This window comes from Manis javanica, chromosome 18, assembly GCF_040802235.1.
Source record: "Manis javanica isolate MJ-LG chromosome 18, MJ_LKY, whole genome shotgun sequence".
Taxonomy (NCBI): Eukaryota; Metazoa; Chordata; class Mammalia; order Pholidota; family Manidae; genus Manis; species Manis javanica.
In genome coordinates, this window is record NC_133173.1 from 15,074,995 (window position 1) to 15,095,718 (window position 20,724).

General features: G+C 38.0%; 2 protein-coding genes and 1 non-coding gene across 5 annotated transcripts in view; 1 reads left to right on the forward strand and 2 right to left on the reverse strand.

The window, feature by feature from the left end:
* Positions 1 to 1,993, forward strand: part of LOC118968711 (uncharacterized) — a 76,393-nt gene extending 74,400 nt beyond the window's left edge. The window contains exon 3 of the transcript XR_012127047.1: positions 1,892 to 1,993. The gene's annotated coding sequence lies outside the window, so the exon portion shown is untranslated. The remainder of the gene's footprint in view (positions 1 to 1,891) is intronic.
* Positions 1 to 20,724, reverse strand: part of CERS3 (ceramide synthase 3) — a 116,776-nt gene that overhangs the window by 49,575 nt on the left and 46,477 nt on the right. For all 3 annotated transcript variants that reach the window (XM_073227017.1, XM_073227015.1, XM_073227018.1), the window contains exons 2-4: positions 20,511 to 20,684; positions 10,544 to 10,658; positions 4,037 to 4,155 (exon numbers count right to left, since the gene is read on the reverse strand). In XM_073227017.1, the coding sequence (XP_073083118.1) occupies positions 4,037 to 4,155; positions 10,544 to 10,658; positions 20,511 to 20,683 (407 nt within the window). In that variant the 5' untranslated portion in view covers position 20,684. The remainder of the gene's footprint in view (positions 1 to 4,036; positions 4,156 to 10,543; positions 10,659 to 20,510; positions 20,685 to 20,724) is intronic.
* On the reverse strand, positions 14,556 to 14,662 carry LOC118968770 (U6 spliceosomal RNA). Its single transcript, XR_005056622.1, has one exon. It is a non-coding gene; the product is annotated as a U6 spliceosomal RNA (small nuclear RNA).

Consider the following 20,724-nt stretch of genomic DNA (forward strand, 5'->3'; position numbering starts at 1 on the left):
ACCAGGGTCCCAAAGCATGTGCCAAGGGTCCCTAACATCAAACTCTGTTCATCAGATGACTGAAATGTCATTTGCTGTTTCATTTTCACTGCCTCACAAGCCTACAGTGGAGATTCCAGAGATTCATGACACATGACGCCACCACTATTCTGACAGGTGATGGAACATGCCCTTGTGTGGTGCTGTTTTAGAAATGTTTAAATCTTAATTTCTACTACAGTAAGTATCAGTAGGTATAACATGCACAAGCAAACGCCCTTTAGGGTGTTTAATAGTTTAAAAGAGAATAAAGGGGTCCTGACAAACCAAACAGTTTGAGAGCTGCTGCACTTCACTAACATGAATGGTGATGTACTTGTCAATGCTGTTTTACTCACTTCAAATAAATCTAAGATAGTAAGAATTCCTTTTTCTCCAGGAAAGGGTGAGACAAACATAACTGTGAGAGGAGAAAAACCCAGAAATTGATTGGTTTGGCTCAAATGGTAATAGTGAAAGAAGATGAGACTGCAAGGTGAGGTCCAGGAGGAACTGGACACTCAACTCAGGCCAGACTTGAAAGAAAGTGACAGAGTCAGACATGGGGGTCAGCACTGCATGTGGCTGAGCAGAGCAGGCAGAGGGGTAAGGGGGCACAATGCCCCCAGCACTGGGGGGGGCATCCCTGCCTAAACACATCAGGTACTTGGAAACCACCAAGTATTTTTATAATAAACTTCTCACTACTAGATGAAAATGCTCATTTTAAAAAGAAAAGTGGTCAGCTAAAGGCATTTGATTTTCAAATAAAGGATCTGCTATGGATTGAAGTCCTGAATGCTGTGGAACAGGGCATAGGGATCATTGCTAAAGGAAGTGACTGAGTACAACAGCCAAGATATGGAGGCAACCCAAGGGCCCATCGATGGACGAATGGGTAAAGAAGATATGGTACGCATATACAAAGGAATACTACTCAGCTATAAAAAGGAAGGGGATCTTGCCATTTGTGACAACATGGATGGACCTTGAGGGCATGATACTAGAGAAACAAGGCAGAAAAAGAAATGATCTCACTTATGATCACCATATGATCTCACTTATATGTGGAATCTAAACAACAAAGCAAACAAACAAATAACACAAAACAGAACAAGATTCATAGCTTCAGAGAACATCTGGTATTTGCCAGGTACAGGTGGTTGCCAGAAGGGAAGGAGGTGGGGGATGGACAAATTAGGAGAAGGGGATTAAAAGGCACAAACTTCCAGTTATAAAATAAATAAGACATTGGGATGCAACACACAGCATACGGACTATAGTCAAATATTGTAGCGACTTTATATGCTGACACACGGTAGCTGGATTTATTGTGGTGATCACTTTGTAACATATATAAATGTTATCACTTTGTTGTATACCTGAAACTAATAATATTGCATATTAACTATACATGAATTAAAAAAAGAAAGTAACAAAGGAAACAATTCACTGAATTTAAGGTGTTCACAGGAGAATCCATCCTGATATTATAGAGGAATTTCTACCTGTTGGAGAGTAATTTGTAAATGCTCAGAGCAGGGAAAAAAATTTTCTGAGATTTCCAAAGTGCCTGGGGCTACATAACTCTAGCTATGATTCCAGTAGTACATCCCATAGCTGATGTAATAAAGTGTAGGCCCTATACAATTAAATAGCTTAGCAATTTGCTTTAGTCTATTTATTTAGCCCATAATAACTTTTAACAGTTATCTGATTTCCAGGAAATTTGTGAGTGCTAAAGAATAACATAAAAATTTAATTTTATATGTGGGTCCCTCTTATTTCTTGAATACATTGTATAATGTCCAGCTTTGAGCCTTTGCCTCACCTGAAAAATGCGGGCCTCAAATCCTGCATTCTTTTCTTACAGAAATCCCAGCCCATCCTCAAGGTGCAGCAAGGTCTGACCTCCTCTAAAAAGCCATTCTGTAGTGTATCCAGCCCTACTGATGCCATCTCCTCTGGATGCCCACTTGTAAACACAACCATGGACTACAGGTGCACAGGCCTGTGCGCCACTGGGTGGAATAACATGTGGTTTCACAAGTGAAAGTCTCGTCTCCTTGATTAGCTGTTTAAGGCTAGTGACTGTGCCTTTCACTTTTATCGTCCTTTTAGAACCAGACTGCCCGTGCTCTAGCACAGTGCCACTATCCTCTGGAGAAGATGGTCGACACATCCCTTCACGTTCCCTGGCTGATAGTGGCCACTCCAGATTCCTGAACTCTGTGGCCGACTTTCAGTGATTCACTGACAGGCATATCCCCAAAGGTTGGGCTCTGTTGACCCAAACAGTGAATTGATACAGGTGGCTCCTGCTTGTTAAGAGGTAAGCGTTAGGGGGCAGGGGGGCAGGACAATGGAGCAGAAAGAGAACCAGAAAAGGGGACAGAACACCTGAGTGCAGTAACCCTGACAATAGCTAGATGACACTGAGCAAGTTCCTTAAACTAGATGGCTTGAACTAGTAGTTTCTTATTTTTTTCCTCCAGTTTGTTTGAGATGTAGTTGACATACAGCACAGTGTAAGTGTAATCATTTCTCATTTCTTACAAAGGGCTTGCTCTTTCTTCTCTGTCTCATGCCATTGGTGGGAGGGTCAAATATTTATAAACTATAAAGCACTAGAATGTATAAGAAATAAGCAGAGAATTTCACTGGAGTATGATTTAGTTCAAAAGTGGAGAATTAGTCCCTGCCCAGGGACTTTATTTAAGATAAGAATTACTTGCTAGAAAGAATGAATGAAGGACAACAGGAAAATAGGAAAATGGAATGTGAGACCAGCTCCAGTCTGCAGTGTCTTGTGGTGATGGGTAGAGAGTCACTCATGCCGATCTGACATCAGTGGCAACACAATATTAATCAATCTCTCAAGAGCTAAAATTCAGAGAGCAGCTAGTTAGAAAACAACACAATATTGTGGCGCTCATGGAGAAGGCAATGGGAACCTGTGATGCCAAATAAGTGTTTTGAGACACTCTGAAAACTTGGTGTGTGTCTCCAAGCATCACCATTACAGCTGGATTACAGTCAATGCTCAGGAACGTCTGGGTAAATAAAAGGAAACCATCATCACTTAGCCTCCCACAGGCTCTTTACTTATTTGGGAGCCTTATATCGGCTCCCTTTTCATTTCACTATCAAACAAAAATATCTGGTGAAAGTCTCTAGGCAATGGGAGGACCCTCAGAAACAGGCAGAAAGAAGGAATGCTATTGGTGTGTACAAGTGGCATCAAACACAACTCAACTGGATGTAAAGAAGAGGAACAAAGTAAGAGCAAAGTCCTAGCCCACCTTTCCTGCCCCTGTGGCGGTTTCTGCAACCAAGGGAGTGGCCTAGCATTCCTCAATATTCTATAAGAGGGGACAACAGTGGTAATGAAACCAAGAACAAATGCACTGCAGCCTCACTGCCCTGAGAACATATTCAAAGTCGTCAGTTCTGGCAAAAATCATACTTGGTGCCCCAGCTCATCCTGACCACCCTCTGCCCTCCCCGCCATCACCTGCTAAACCAACCAGGAAACACAGAGACTGGGCTTCCCAGTCCACAGGCAAGGGGCAGGGGTAAGAAGCCAGGTGAGATGGAAAGGTCCAAACTCAATGTTGTGAGGGGAGAAGGGAATCCTTTCAGACATTCCCTGCTCTCACAATGTGATATAAAAATTATAATGTGTTTGGAAACAAATGATAAAGTCTTGTGAACTAGGGCCGGACTCTACCATAGGAAGATAAATGCTAGTTAAGACGTTTTTATTATTTTTATGGACTTCATGATATGTACATAGTATCTCCTGTTCACCTTAGAGAGTTTGCAGCTTGTCCTATTTCATAAAGAAGGAAATCAACACAGAGATGGTAAATGCGTGATTAGCCTACAATACCCAACCACTAAGCGACAGAGGATGATTGAACCCTTCTTCTGTTTCAGCTTCAGTATTCCTTCTGCAATAATCATTCTGCTCTGAATAAAATTGTGGCATTCCAAAAGCTTTGGCTGCCTTTCTTACCAAGCTTCCTGGAATTTCTTCATCCTGCAAGGCCTCTCTCGATTCCGCCGAATCCTAAACCATCTTTCAACCTGGCGCTCTGTCAAGTTACACTTCTTTGCCAGTCCATAAATATCAGACTGAAACGGGATGAAATGAATGAATAAGTGATGAGACCAGAGTCTGAGTGGCAGGCAGTCAAGAGACAATGAGGTTGGGTTACAAGAACTTGCGCACTGGAGAGGAGACAGATTCTACATTAGACCTGGAGTCATGGAATCACACACACACACACACACACACACACACACACACACACACACACCAAAAAACAGAGAGAATGTTAGCATCCCAGCACTCTGAGTTACTAAGAAATGTCAATTCTCCATATGTTGGTAGCAACCCATACATTCCAGTTGCATATGTGAGCTCACTCAGTCAGCTAAATTTTATTTAGGGCCTCCAAGACACCAGGTAGAGTGGCCCAGTTTAAGGTGCCAATCAGGTCCAATCTCCTCATTTTTCCTTATGAGGAAACTGGAACCCCTGGAGTTTTAGTAAGTTGTCCAGGACCTAAAATTAGTAGCAAAATGAGGACAAGAACTTAGGTTAGTGCCCTTTCAGTTAATTCACATGATTGTTCTACTAGCTCTGAAAGATAATACAGGAAAAACTCAAACAGGTGTTGGCCATCACTTTCACAATCAGATGGAAAGCCTATTTCTAAACTAATCCAAAATAATTCCAATCATAAAAAATAATGACCGCAGAATACAAAATGATGATTGCTTCTCTTCTGGGAAGCAAAACTCATGACTTAAATTTGGAAATAATATGGGTGATGGATTATCTCAAAGGTCACAAACTTGAAGTTTTCCGAGGGCCAGGCAAGAAGCAAAGAGGATTGATGGTATAGACCAGGTCTGCTTCTTTCTGGGATTTTAAGTTGTATTCTTTCAGCACAGGCATGTTTCATATGGTAAACCTCCAGGACCTCAAGTCGCACAAAGAAATACGCTTAGTAATTTTTTTTTTAAAAAACACCCGCCCTCTTGAACTTTCATTTTCCATTGTGAGTGCCAGAAATGTTTTGATTTCCTCTTAACTTTGCTCTGAGAAGATTAAAATTGCGCAAAACTGACCCTCAGCTTCAATGTCGAGGAAACAAGCAGGAGCCATATGCATGCAGCAAACGGAACAGCACGTGCCCTGTCCCAGAGGGGCAGTTGTGACCAGGCTCTGGCTGGTGGCTCCCAGAGTGGAAGCGCAGTCCCAGAATTCTGATGTGAAATCACTAGTTATTTTTTAATGTTGAGCAATAACTCAAAGTAAACTTAAACCAACTGTGGACCAATATTCTGAGGGTCGAACAAAGCCTGCCTGTGGGCCCACTGGCTGGATACCCGACAGTTGGTGACCAGTAGGACAGCTTCTGCCATGTTATTACGTATAGTTCATATCATTGCTCAAGTGCTACGGTAGATGAAATTCATGAAGAAGCTCTCTCACTCTGAAGACTGGCAAAGGACTACCTGCAGCTCCTACATCCCTTCTAGGCTGCTAGCCTATTACTAATGAAGGAAGGCAAAACCACACAAAGGGGGTGGAGCCTATTCTCCTCGGCTTCCCAATGAACTGCCCTCTCTAATACCTATTCTTTTATAGGCCAAGGGTTCACCTGGGTTGTTTTGTTATTGTTGTTGTTTTGTTATAGCTGTTGTTTTGTTTTGTTTTTGTTTTTGAGGAGACCAAGTCGGCCCTGTGCTAGCCACTGGAGATCTACATGAACAAGGTGGCTACAGTCCTCCTGTCACAGGCTAGAATGGTGAGGAGGTCAGAAATAAAACAAAGAATTCCAATAAAATACTATGAATGCTTAGACAGGGGGAAGATTAGGGTCCCATGGGACCTAACTTAATGTCGGCAGTTCCTGGAAGTTACACTTAGGCTGAGCCCTGAAAAATGCCCAAAGAGGGGAGGATAAAGGACAAGAATCCTGGCAGAGGGTATGTGAGGTCGGGCGGAGGCAGGAGCATGAGAGAGCAGCGAAGGCCGGAGGGACAGGAAAAAGCCTGACAGGGTAGACACCCAGAGAGGAGACAAGGGGAGACATGGCCAGGGTCACATCAAGGAGGGCCTCATCTGTCTTTACCTTGTGGGTTATGGGATATTTGCATTTTTAACGTCTCCCCCTTGCAGCATACGAAGAATGAAGAGCAGAAAGGAGGTGAAGTGGAGACTGTGCTCACTTTGCCCTCTTCGCTGGCCTCACGGTGAGGCCCTGCGTGCCAGGCTGGACAGGAGTGCAAGTCTGGATGCGCTGACCCAGGCAGCACCACGCTCATCACACTGCCTTGCAGGAAGACAGAACAGGGAAGCTACAGGGGCAACAGAACATGTCAGGGGACTGGAAACTGAAGCTCTACCTCTGCCACTTCCTAGCTTGGGAGCTGTGAGCATTGTCCTCTGACTCCCAGTGGAAAACAGATAGGAGCAATAGGAGTGCATGCTTCCTGCTCCACAGAAATGGCGAGAATCCGGGGCTCCTGGATGTGAGCATACTGTGTAAACTGTCATGTACTGTGCCAGAGCTGAAGATTACAGCGGAACCCAGAAAGGAGTCCATAGGCTGAGAATCGTTTAAGAAAAAGCATCCTTTTATTCTAAAATAATTTGCAAACATGAACAGATCCCCCAAAGCAATGGACAGGATTCAAATCCTGTTGCTCAGTCCAGAGCAGAACATATGCTGAAATGCGGTAGCCTTGTATTCTCTTATGTTTGCAGACTGAAAGGGTTCTGGGTCCATCTTGACTGCTTTAGAAGTTTTACTCACCCAATCATTCAAAAGTATTCAGTAGGCTTCAATTCATTAGTGTGCTCTACATATTGGAGGTTCAGCAGTGAGCAAAACAAAGTCTCTACCCTCACACTGGAATTTTCCCAGACCTGAGGACAATTCAGTTTTATTATTCCATCATTTCTACAGATATCAGTTTGCTAGCCAACATTATTTCAAGTTTTATTTATTTTCTCTGTTTTGGAGCACAGAGGAATCTGGTTGAAAGTCAGTCTTAGTAATACTGGCCTCATATCACAGTATTATCAGGACAGAAATCTTTTTGCAAACAAAGTCTCTGAAAGTATTTTCTTATTAATACACTAAACAAACATTTATTGAGCACCTCAGATGCACAGAAAATCGTGCAAGATGTTATGGGAACAGCACCATAAAGAAACAAATGATGCTCCCTTGGGATAATTTCAGTAGGGGAGACATGTTAACACTGCTTGAGAAGTCAGTACATGACAGGTACGGTCCCAGCTAAAAAATGCTAACCTCTACTGAGCACCTACTGTGTGCCAGGCACTAGGCTAAGTACTCAATTCTATCCTCACAAAAGCTCTGAGAGGTAAGCACTGTTATCATGCTCAGTTCACAGAGGGGGAAATGCAGGCACAGAGCGGCTAACGGGGCCGCCTCCACGCACAGTCTGCACCAGAGCCAGTGTGGACCACACCGCCTGTCCCCACTTTCTGTACTTGTGGCCTCAACACCGTGGAGACTGAAAGGAAGCCTCACAGGCAGAACCTGGAGGAGGAGTGTGTTCTCAAGGGAGAGCACCAGATGCGGGCTGAGAGGCCTGGCTGCCTGACTCCAGAACACACACTCTGGGCCTGCAGGGGAATCCCCCGTCTCTGGCTCTCCCAGGCCTCACCTGTAAAGTAAACTGGACCAGAGAGCATTTCGCTCTAAAAATGTTCAAAAACCTACAGATGAGACAAGCTAGCAAACTGTAACGCCCTTCTGGGCCATAACAACTGACTGCTCTGTCTGCGTCACAGCACCACATTATCTTTAGTCCTCTTCCAGAACTACATGCCTATTTGCTCTGCATCCGTTCTCATCGTGTTTTTATTGAGAGAAAGGGCTAGATAGTAAGTTCTGCTGTTTCTCCATTTTTTCAACAGCAGGATAATTGGTCTGTTGGACAGAGCTATTGGTCTGTTATCACGGGTTCCTCCCAACACATACTCAAGTGGTTACTGAGATAAATATAGATAGGGAGAGAGACACACACACACACATAAATCATGGACACACAGCTGCACATACAGAGTCATAAAATAATTGTGCAAATCATAGGTCAGAACCCACTGGAGGTCATGTGTGTTACATTTGAGGCCTCATCAATACCATGTTATGCTTTTCTGGACTAACCAGCTCAGAATTGATACTATATATATTAAAATGTTTTTGTATTTATTGGTGTAATCTATAGAAGCTGATGAGGCATCTTCCAATTCAAGTACTCAATTATTTTAATAAAGTCAGGTATTATCTACATTATCACCAGTGCAGTGGTCTCCCATTATGGGTTTGGAACACTTTGTTAAAGGTAGTACCCTCATCTTGAATCAGCACAAAACTTTTTTTCAGTCTGCCTAGCAACATTTTTTACCTCAGCCATAAATTAAACAAAATGGTAACTGTATGACATTGGCCAAATTAATATGTGGAAGTATTCTGAGATTATTTTGTTTCCACAGCTGAAATCACTATTAAGTCATGTGCTTTGCCTTCCTCTATTATATTCTATCTTCTGAAGTTTTAGTACTTTTAATCTGTAGGCATTTTACTGGCCAACTTGTTATCTTGATCTGCCATACAAATTCTGCCTCAATTTTGTCATCTACAAGCAATATAAATTAGATATCTTAATTGTTTTCCTTCATCTTTTTGGTTTAATAGATGAAGTTTTATAATACTTTGGGCTGATGTATAAAACTTCTTCTTTTACCTCATGCAAATGTCCAAATTATATGTACATGGAGCCATACTGTATTGTCAATTGATTTAGAACGATTACTGCAAACATAGCTCCAGTTTTGAAATACATTTTTAACATTCTATTCATGGATAATGAAGTCACTTGCACATCACAGGAGCAGTGCCGGGTGGGGAGCTATGGGCCAGGTCCCGGCTATGGGCCCAGCCGCCGACTAGCCGTGTGGCCTTGGGTGGCTTATGCCCTCTTGTTGGGTCTTCGTAGCCTTATCTCAAACACAAAGAGGAAAGATTACCCCATCTCTAAATCTCCTTCAGCTTTTCTTAGTTTTTATTTAACTGTTACTTGGCTATTTTCTCTTCGTAGCAGGATGGTGGAGAAGGACCAAATTGCCTACCGAGCTGTAAGTATCCTAAAACGCTAACCTGAAGCTCTCGCTATAGCAAGCACTGCAAGCAATTGAAGGCACAAAACTGTTCGTCATGTTTTATACAAGATATTACCAAAGTCAGTTGTTCCTAGACAGAAGCATAGATGGATAAGAAGAACTCTCCAAAAGAGCCCTAGCTTTTCATAACCACAGTGAAATAATTTCCCTTTTGCAAAATGTAAAATGATGCTTAGGCATTATCATCTCTTTACGGTAACAGTGGTATTTAGATGAACAGCTGCAGTCCTTTAGGACATGTGGAAATAAAGAACAAGAAAAATGACTTGTCAGAGTGCCCTCGCTTTAGAAAAAAAGAAGTCCAGTACAGAAGCTGAGGGCAGAACAAGTTAGAGACAGTGCCGGCTAGTCAGGAACAATTCTGGACACTATATGCTACGTGTGGTCACACTTCAACATGCCATCTTTGTACAAGGAGACCATCAGACCAATGATAGAAGTAGTTACAGTAGAAGTCACATAATTCAGCAAATAAGTTCAGGACCTATAAACATCTGTCTAACCTAAACTGTGTTAACATATACTGTTGACTTTTAAAATTTCTGGCAATGGCTGTCTGTATTCATCATAGAGGGTGACATACTTTTAGAAAAGTTTTAATTTCATCTCTCATTTTAATTATGGAGGTATAACACAACTATACCTGCTTGGACACTAGTGGTTTTTTTGAAATAACTATTAGATAAAACCCTTTTTTTATGATTTGTTAACATGCAGTGCACTACAGTATTTCCTTAAGTATATCTTGTATTATGAAGAGAATTGTGACTCTCTTAAAAATTCTGTCTCTGGGGAGGTGGCAGGGGCACAGCGTATTTCTGAGTGTATTGAGGCCCTAGATAAAATAAAGTGTCCAAATCATGAAAGTCCTATGATTTGACACTTTCATAATGGTTGTAATGTATACTGATGGTGCCACAATCACCCAAACTGTCAGAGATGGCCTACATGGCCTTGACAATGAATGGTCTTTTCTGACCAGTCCATCATATGTACCCTACCATTAAAAATTTAATTTTGATCTCTATACCCAAATTATGGCATTGATTGTTAGTGTTCAGCAATATAGTTGCTGGTTATAACCTTGGTTGTTTCAAATTACAATATTTATTTGTTGTTTTATACTATGCTTAGAATGTTGTATGACCTGTCAATAGAGAAAAAATCTAAATGAATCAAATAATTTGCTCGTTAACTGGAACAGATTTCTTGCATAGATGAAGTAAGCTACAGTTCACTAAAACATGAGGAAAGGAAATCTTTAAATCCAAAAGCAAAATCTGTACTTACCTGAGATGGCTGCCTCGTGGAATGTTGGAAAAAATTCTCTAAGACAGTATTTGGTATAGCCTTTTGAACTTCCTCTTTAATGCCTAATGTTTTAGCTAGAGGTGTAGCAATAAACCTACAAAAATATGAAAGAAAGTAAGTTCAAAATCTGAGAATGAATCAACAATGACACCAGAAAACTCAAGCAGAAACTTTGGCATTCAAAATGAAAGATCAGTCATTCATTCATGTTGTCATTGGGCTACCTACAGCCAACCAACTCTGCCTTGCAGAAGTTCAAGGACAGCACATTTTGAGACTTTCTTTATGAGCAATAACTTAAAAAATTAAATACTTGCACAGTTCTAAAATGCATTTTATGTAAATCTAGATACTTTTATACACAGGATCCAGAAAGTGGGATAAGCCATTCCACTTAGAGTTTTATTTCTAAGATTTCCAAGGATTAAAATAAAAAATAGTTCTGATATTAAAAGTTGTATTTGGTCATATTATTGCAAAGAAATTTTAAGTTCCTACTTAAAGTTCTAGCTTGTGGAAAAATGGTATGACTCTTGGGTAAATATCTAGGAATGGGACTGATGGGTGGTATGACAAGTATATATTTAACTTCCTAAGAAATTGGCAAACTGTTTTCTGAAGTGGCTGTACCATTTTGCGTTCCCACTAGTAATGCCAGAGTTCCAGTTACCCCATATCCCTGTCAGCACTTAGGATTGCTAGTCATTTCAGGTTCAGCAATTCTAGTGGATATGACTGGTTTTCACTGATTTTCCATTCTATTTCCTAATTTCTGCTTGTTATAAGTTTAAATTTCTGTTTTTCTAAGCTTACTAAGGTAGAAGTTTAGATTGTTTAAAGTCTTTATTCTTTTTAAATATAGGTCTTTATACTATAAATTTCATTGATGCTTTTGTTGCATCTCACAAATTTTGGTATGGCGCTTCCTTTTTCATTCGTCTCAAAGTATTTTCTAATTTACCTTGTGATTTATCTTCTGACCCATTGGTTATTTAGAATTATGCTGTTTAATTTCCACATATTTGCTAGTTTCCCGATTTCCTTCTGTTAATGATTCTAATTTCATTTCATTATAGTCAGAAAACATACTTTATATAATTTCAATCCTTTTACATTTATTGGGACTTGTTTCATGGCCCAGCATATGACCTATTCTGGAGAATGTTCCTTGTGCACATTGTCCATATGAGAAGAATGTATTCTGCTGTTACTAGGTGGTGTGTTCTGTAAATGTCTATTAGGTCTAGTTTGTTTACAGTGTTTATTGTGCCTTCTATTTCCTTGTTGATTTTCTGCTTAGTTATTCTATCCACTATTTTAAGTGAGTGTTAAAGTCTATACTATTACTGTTTAGTTGCCTATTTTTCCCTTCAATTCTGTCATTTTTTTGCTTCATGTATTTGGGACTCTGTTGTTAGATACATTAATGTTTATAATTGTTATATCTTCTTGATGGATTTACACTTTTACATTATAAATGTCCTTTGTTTCTAGTAACAATTCTAAAGTTTGTCAGAATCTAAATTGTCTGATGTTAATACAGCCACTCCAGTTTTCCTTTGGCTACTATTTGCATGATATATCTTTTCTACTTTCAACTTATTTATGTCTTTAAACCTAAAGTGTGTCTCTTGTAAGGTATACAGTTGGACCATACACTTCTATCCATTCCTCCTATGGATGCTTTTAGTTGGAGTATTTAATCTGTTTACACTTCATGTAAAGTACATTTAATTATTGATGAGACAATATTTATGTCTGCTATCTTACTATTTGTTTCCTATACATCTTATGTCTTCATTGTTTCTCTATTCTTCCATAACTATGTTCTTTTGTGTAAATAGAACCTTTGTTTACTTTTTTTTAAGTTATTTTCTTAGTGGTTAACCTAGGGATTACAATTAACATTCAGTTCAGATTAATACCAAAGTAAAAAATAAATATATTATTTATAGAATATTAAAAAATTCCATTACCTCCCCTTTCTGTGCTATTATTGTCATATTCAAGTTATTGTCTTGTATTCTCTGATTTCAGTCTGGAGGTCCCATTAGTATATCTTGTAGGATTGGTACACTAGCAACAAATTCTTCCAGCTTTTGTTTATCTGAGAATGTCTTAATTTTTCTTTTCCTCTTTGCCTTTTGACAATTTGTGATGTACCTAGATGTGGATCTCTTTAAGTTCATCATACCTGGAGTTTGTTTAGGTTTTTGGATGTGTAGAATAATGTTTGTGATCAAATTTGGAGACATTTTTGGCCATTTATTTCTCCAAATATTTTCCATCTTGTTCATTTTCTCCTGTTCTTCTGGAATTCGCATTACGTACATGTTGCTGTACTTGATGATGCCCCACAGGTCTCTGAGGTCCTTTGTTTTTCTTTATCCCTTTTTTTTTCCTGTTTCTCACACTACTGACTCTCCTGCCTGCTCAAACATGCTATTGAGCTCCTCTAGTGAATTTTTCAACTCCTGAATTTCTATTGATTTCTTTTTATAATTTAGAATTTCTATCTCTTCATTGATATTATTGATTTGATGAACATTGTTCTCATTTTTCCTTTAGTTCTTAAGCACGGTTTTCTCTAGTTCTCTATTTAAAATAGCTAATTTAAAATCTTTGTCTAATAAGGCCCATAGCTAAGCTTTGTAAGGGACACTTTCTGTTGATTGCTGTTTTTTCTTGTGTGGAGGACATACTTTCATATTTCTTTGCATGCCTTATAATCTTGTGCTGAAAATTGGACATGTTAAATAATATACTGGAGCAATTCTGGAAATCAGATTTCCTTCAACCCCGCAACTCCACACAACCTCTTCAGACTTTTGCTATTTGTTGTCATTGCCATTTGTTCAGTTACTTTTTTGAACTTATTATCTGTGAAGTCTGTATTCTTTGTCATGTGTGGTCACTAAAGTCTCTATTAGGTTGGCTTATGAGTCATCTAATGATTAGATAGAATTTCCTTATCTTATGGAATCCGTAAGTTCCCTAGTCTTTGCCAAGGAGCTCTGTGTACATTTTGGGGCATATGTTCAACACTTGGCCAGACAGCTGACTTTGGCCTTCACTTCCTGTTTGCCCAGAACCTCAGGATCATCCAGAGGTGAGCGTTAAAGGCCCTGGGTCTTTGAGAGTGTGTGGATAGCCCTGGGCATGCCCAGAACTCTATAAATTCAAGTGGTCTGATTTCCAAGAATATGTCAAAGCTTTTTAGAGCCCCCTGAGGGCATCTTGCTTCCCAGCTTTTCTTCTAAAGCTTTTTTGATTACTCTATTTTTTGTGCCAATTATTGTCTTCTACCTTAGGCAGTCCCAAAGCAAATTAATTTTTTCTAATTGTTTTAGACAAGAACCTCCAGGAAAAAGGCTCTTCTCACTGGGGAATTCTTAGGTCAAATAAAGATAGCCTTGTGAGTACTGTCTTGCAGCAAATCACCAGACAGGTCAGCTAATGACACTTCTCTGGTAATGATGCTTTGAAGGACCTACAATTCTGTTTTGCCCCCTTCAATGGCTTCCAGGCTACTGGTTTCCAATGAAATCACAATGAAACACACCCTAGATTGTTATAAACCTTTGGTCAATTCTGAATTCTGAAAAGTCAATTTTGACAATTTTTGGTAGTTTTCCAACTGTTTTTATGGAGGAGAGACTTTTCAGAGGTCTTTACTCTGACATTTTTGTTAACTTCCATTGTAGTAGTGGTTTTAATTTGTATTTTGCTAATGACTAATGATTGGACATCTTTTCATCTGTTAACTTGCCATTGGTCTATCTTTGGTGAAGTGTCTGCTCAAATCTTTTGCTCATTTTTAAAATGAAGTTATTTCTTTGTTTATTATTGAGTTATGAGAGTTCTTTATATATTCTGAATTTAAATCCCTCATCAGATACATGTTTGGCATATATTTTCTCCCATTCCATCCATGACTTGTCTTTTTATTTTATTTATATCTTTTTAAAAATGGTTATTAAGGTACTTTTAAAAAAATATGGAATGCTTAACAAATTTGCATGTCATCCTTGCACAGGAGCCATGCTAATCTTCTCTGAATCATTCATATTTTAGTACATGTGCTGCTGAAGTGAGCACTACTAAGGCAATTCTTGCATATCATATAACTCACCTTTTTTAAGTATACTATTCAGTGATTTTTGGTTTTTTTTAGCAAATTTACCAAGTGGTATAATTGTTACCATGAATCAGTTTAAACTTTAAAATCAAGAGTAAACATTCAAATATGATCCCTTATGTACATTTACCTTTAATCCCTAGTCCCTCTCACCCTTGCCCTAAGCAAATTACTAATATATTTTCTGTCTTTATAGCTTCTCCTTATCTGGATATTCCATATAATGGAATCATACAATATGTGGTTGTTTGTGTCTGGCTTCTTTCACTGAGCCTAGTGTTTTTGACATCCATCCATGTATTTGGGTGTATCTAGAGTTCATTTCTTTTTAATGTTGAATAATAATCCGTTGTATAGATATACACACTTATTTATAATGTCTTTTGAAGAGCAAACATTTTAGCAATGTATCAAGAGAAATAAAAGCATATGTCCACACAAATTCTTGTACTCAAATGTTCATAGCAATAGCCACAATTATTCATAATAGCCCCAAACTGTAAACAACCCAAATTCCTATCAACTAGTTGAAGGATAAATAAACTCTGGTATATCAATATGTTGAAACTATTCAGCAATAATAAGGAATCACTGATACATGCTAACAACATGAAAAAAATCTCAAAAGCATTATGCTAACTGAGAGAAGTCAGATATAAAAGACTATAATCTATAGATTCCATTTATAGGAAATCCCAGAAAATGCAAAATTATATTGACAGAAAGCATATCAGTGATTGCCAGAAGCTAATAGATATGGAGAAGATTAACTGAATGAGGTAGAAAAAGAGTTTTAGCTGGACTGGAATCTTCTGTATCATAACTGTAGTGATGGTTATGTGGTTATACACATTTGTCAAAATGCATCAAATTTTGGATGAACTTTATATATATAAATCATACTTCTATAAAGCTTATTTTTTATCATAATGGTATGTCCCTATTCTTCCTTCAGTTCTAACAAAGACTCTGTACTCTACCAGGTTAGCCCATGTGTTTGTTAATTAGAGGCTGGAAATCTTAGTGATGAATGATCACTTAGCCCTTTATTTTATTCTTTTTATAAACATGGGAGTTGAATAAAAAATTTCCTAAGATATTCTGATAAAATGAATCAGCCAGTCCAACTTCCAGATGGATTAAGTTCTCCTGGAAATGACCCATATGTATCAGACATATAAAAATAAACAAATTATGCACCAGATGTACACAGAGCAATGTGGATAGATCATAAAACTGAGTGCTGTATTTTTAAAAAAAGAAGAAACCGAGTAAGGTCTTGTCACCATACTATTTATGTTAACTAACAATATACGCACTTACTGTTCATGCACATGTTTTACTGGGTCATACAAATAAAAAGTTATCAAATACATTAGAACCCAGCAGGAGGACAGGTGACTAGGAAATGGGAATAAAAGGTAATTAATGAAAAAGTTAATTCAAATCAATCAAAAGAGGTTTTATACAGACTAAAGACAGCATGATTTGATTTGAGGAATATGATTAATCGATTCCCCCTTTGCATAAAAGGTTGAAATAAAACAAAATAAAGATGCCCTGGAAATTAACAAAGCCTCAAAAAACTATTTGATAGGGCTTTGGAGAAATAATGGAATTAGTTCATTTTTCCTAACTCCTAGTTGGAAATTTTTATTGGTGAAAACACCCATTATTTTTATTATTAGGAAGCACAAATACAAAATAGTTTAATATGGTAATGGATTCTCAATCATATTCACTCAATGCTATCACCTCGAATGAATAAGTTAAGAAAAATAAAAATCTCAAATCAGAGTTAAGCCAAAGAAGATTTACTGTAAGTAAGGAATTACAACCAATCTCAAAGCCAAACGAAGCATAACATTCTCCTCTCCTAAGGGTCATGTGAGAGGTTAGTATATGGATAAGAATGAACTGTGGATAACTGTACACATCCACAGCATATTTGATGATATAAGAAGCAAGTTTGTATATTAAAATCATTAATTCAAACAAGAGGGAAAAATATGGTTCTGTTCTTAACATGTCCAGCCTTCAAGAACAGATATAACATTTTTAATAGAACAGGGGAGGTATATAATTACAGTTTTCTACTTCAGCCTTACCCTTCCTTTTCAAGCAAATCAATCCCTTCATCTAATTTAAGTGTAAATAAATGTGAATAGGTACACTTAATATAAAATCTATTTTGAAAAAGGAGAAAAGAAAGACAATGAACACTTGATAAAACTAACTGAAAAGAGAAGGGAAATGACAGATCTTAGTGCTAAAAGAACCTTAGAGATTAACTTGTCTGAATTTTCATTTTATTGATATGAAATAGAGAAAAAATCTTAAAGTAAGAAAAAAGAATTGAATTTCTGCTCCCATGTAAATGGTTCAAAGTTAGGTTACTTACCAGGGAATGACTCTCTTAGGTTAGCCTCTACTGCAGAACTTAGCCTTCAAGAGGCCTCACTCAGGCACCCAGACAACCTCCTCTTTGTCTAGCACTATGTCAGTTACCTGTGAGCTAAAATTCCAGCAATCCCAGACTCCCCTTTTTTCTATATTATTTTATAGAATTAAAGGAAGGCAGCCCTTGGCAGATATCAAGCATGTGAAGTTTAAGTACTTTTCCTAAATAGAAACAATAACCTACTGGCATAAGATTGACTCCCAGTTCCTAAGTATTCAAAGGCTCTTCGAGCAGGGTTTAATCAGAGGGTTTTATATGAGAGCACAAAATATCTGGAGCCACGTAACTCTCAGACAGCACTTAAGTCTAACGTACATATTTTGAGACTATTTCAATATAGGAAATTTAATAACAATCCTTCTTCAGCTCCTGTAAATTGCTAAAGATGGGATGCTCCACCTAGCCTTCTTTAAAGAATGATGTACGTACTAGTCCATCATGCCATTATGCTACTCAGCAGATATGGGAAAGTGGGGAATGTATTCTTTTCACAATTAAGTAAAAAAAAAAAAAAAAGATTACCTTCTGATTTTACCATGTCCACCCCTGCTTTTAACTCTTCTAGAACCACAATTTACTCTGAAATAATGTGTTTATTCCATAAGTGTTTAAATTTGAGTACCTTAGATTCCTCTTAAATCACACTTCAGACACATTAAAGAATGCCCAGAGTTTGGATAAACTGCTATTCTGGACTGCCAGCCACCACAGGGGGAAAAAAAAAGTAAAAAAACACACAAACTACAACTAAAATTTGTAAGGGAAGGAAATCCTAAATACAAAGTTAATGTTAGTCATTTGCAAATTATCTACTTCTTTGTTCTTCATCATTAATGTTCTATGTTCTTCCAGATTGTAAATGTGTCCTGCCTGGCTAGTACTAAAAGATAAAAATGAGCCAGCCAAATCACAACTCCCGGCCACTTCACAGAATGAAAAGGTATGACATAAACACAGTATAGGACAAAAGAAGGAAGCTTTCTTATGATAAATGTCATAATAGATGCTGAAACATGGTGTCAAATTTACATGAATTTTTAAGATATTTCAGAAAATTTCATATTTACTATCATTCTTTAAGCTACGTCTTCCGCATTTCTAAAAGATACTAATTTACTCTCTTCTGCCTGTAAGGTTGGAGGCACCGGAGGGAGGGGTGAGCATGTCGGACACTGATGACGTGCCAAAGTCCCCGGCTGCTGCCCCCTCCCAACCTGAAAGATGTGCCTCAGGCCAGCCAATCCTCGGCCGCTGTAAATCTATGCTCTGCCTCCCCCTGCCTTCTTTAAAAACTCCCCGCCTGTCTAGTTGTGCGCGACTTCCCCAGCCTGTATTAGCGCAGACTGGTGGACCTCGCCTGGGAATTGCACTCAAATAAACGGCCTGGCCCTTTGTTGCCTCTCGTCACCTGCTTATTTCAGTTACAATTTATCTTACACTGTCATAAGCGGTATTTCACTGGGAAAGTCCAAGAAATATTGGTATAATGGGAAAATTAAAAAATAACCATGAACCTGGTGTTATAACACAGGGGTTCAAGTCCCAAATCTACCCTTTACATAGTAGCTATGTGACCGTGGCCAGATCACTTATCCCTCATTTTCTTAACTGAGATCATATCACTTGTGATTTTATAAACCTCTTAAACTGTAAGTTTTTACTCAAATGCAAGGTATAAGTCATTTTATTTTATTTATAAGTGGTTTAACCTATTGCAAATGATATAGAAGCCCTGGGAAAAAAATAAACATATTTCAAAAAGCATGATCTCCCTCCTATGTCAAATTTTCCTTCCTTCTATTACATTAAAAGACATGTGAGACTAGTGGAACAACACATGACTTTCTGCAGTCATAGAATGGAAAAAGCTAGGATGAGCTGCTGGGAGTTAAAGTTATAAGGAGAGATAGTAAAGATAATATAGACTATACTTTGAGACTACATTTAATTTGGGAAGAAGCAAGATTGGTCCTAGGAATTAAAAGAGGGCTGGATTCCTTCCTGACTGTTGCTGGAAAGGCCAAGACCAAGACTTAACAAGTTAGTCCTTCACAGCTGTACCGCCTTGGCAACCAAGAAGATCCCTTGTCTTGATCAAAATGTAAGAAATGGAGCTGTTCACCAAAAAGTAGGAAATCTGTAGTGCAAACAAGTAGAGGACCTAAATATCAAATTCAAAGATCACTAGACACCATGGAAGAAAAGCACATATTTCAGGAGAGTTCATAGTAATTTGCTAACTTGGAAGTGCAGTGGCAAAATTCTACTTTGTTTAATGCATTCTTTGGCAAATCCAAACATGCGAGTAAAAATTAGAATTAACTGTCAAAAAGTAAGACCATTTCAAATATTCTCAACTAGAGTTTACTGGTATCCAGGGGGTGTTCTCTTCCTCCCTAGCAACAGTACATTGTTGGCCCACATGAAGTTATTTGTATAAAAACCTTCTGTAGAATCCATGAAACAGAATTGGTCAAACTAACTCCCAAGATAAGAACCCTGCAAATGGTTATAAACATATGATCTGCATTACAGCTAGTCTTGGACAAAATGATCTTTATCAAACTTTGTCTTAAGTTTTTCCAACTCTTGACATTCGAATATTCTTTTTGCTCCAAAAAAAAATGAATGTGCTAATAACAGCTTTTTGAAATAGAGACAACTGCAGAGATTATAGATGAGCATTTATCTCTTGTTATCATAACACTAGTATGGTTTAAAACATTGGAAGTAGTACCTATTTAAATTAAATTAAGAGAAAGAAGTTAACTTTTTTTTAAAAAAAGCAAATTCATATTTTTTTCTTTGTTTTCCTTCTATTTGGAATGAAGGGCTGCTATTAAAACTTTCAATAAACCTTTAAAATTAACTATGGTATAAAGCAATAATAAGTTTGGTCTTTAATGAGCCATTTTTGCTATTTCATAGGCATTTCTAAGATGATAATGCTTCTCCTAATCATAGACTCTTCTAACACTACCTTTCTGGGAATGCATGCCCTTTGTCAGACAGTGTGGTATATAGAAGATGAACTGGGTTCTGGTCAGTCATTGACACTAAGAAGCTCTGTGATCCTTAACTTCTCTTGATCTTAATTTTTTTAACTGTAATTTTTCATCAAGGAAAAATATTTTTCCCCAAGGAGACTGTGCTCCTTATTTTTATTTGTTCAGCTTGTAGATAACACATGATGTGCATTTGATTTGATGAACTCTCCCAAGAATCTGCAGCCCAATAATGACAACTTCTGAAAAACCAATTCTTTAAGAATCTCATCAAAATCCCATTATTCTGGTGTTGGGCCAAAGAAGGGAAATGGGAAGGAAAGACACACAAACATTACTTACTTTTCAAAGAAATGTCTGATTATCAGCAAGACGAAAGCATATGGAATTGTCATATATAAATGAGAAGCTTTTACAAAGATGAGTCCATCATGATCGTCAAGATCTGACCACTTTATTGTTGGAGGAAGCCAGAATCTTTCCAACCAAAACCATTCTTTAAACGACTGAAACATTCTAGAGAGATGGAAAAAGAGTACATTAGACTTATATTTAT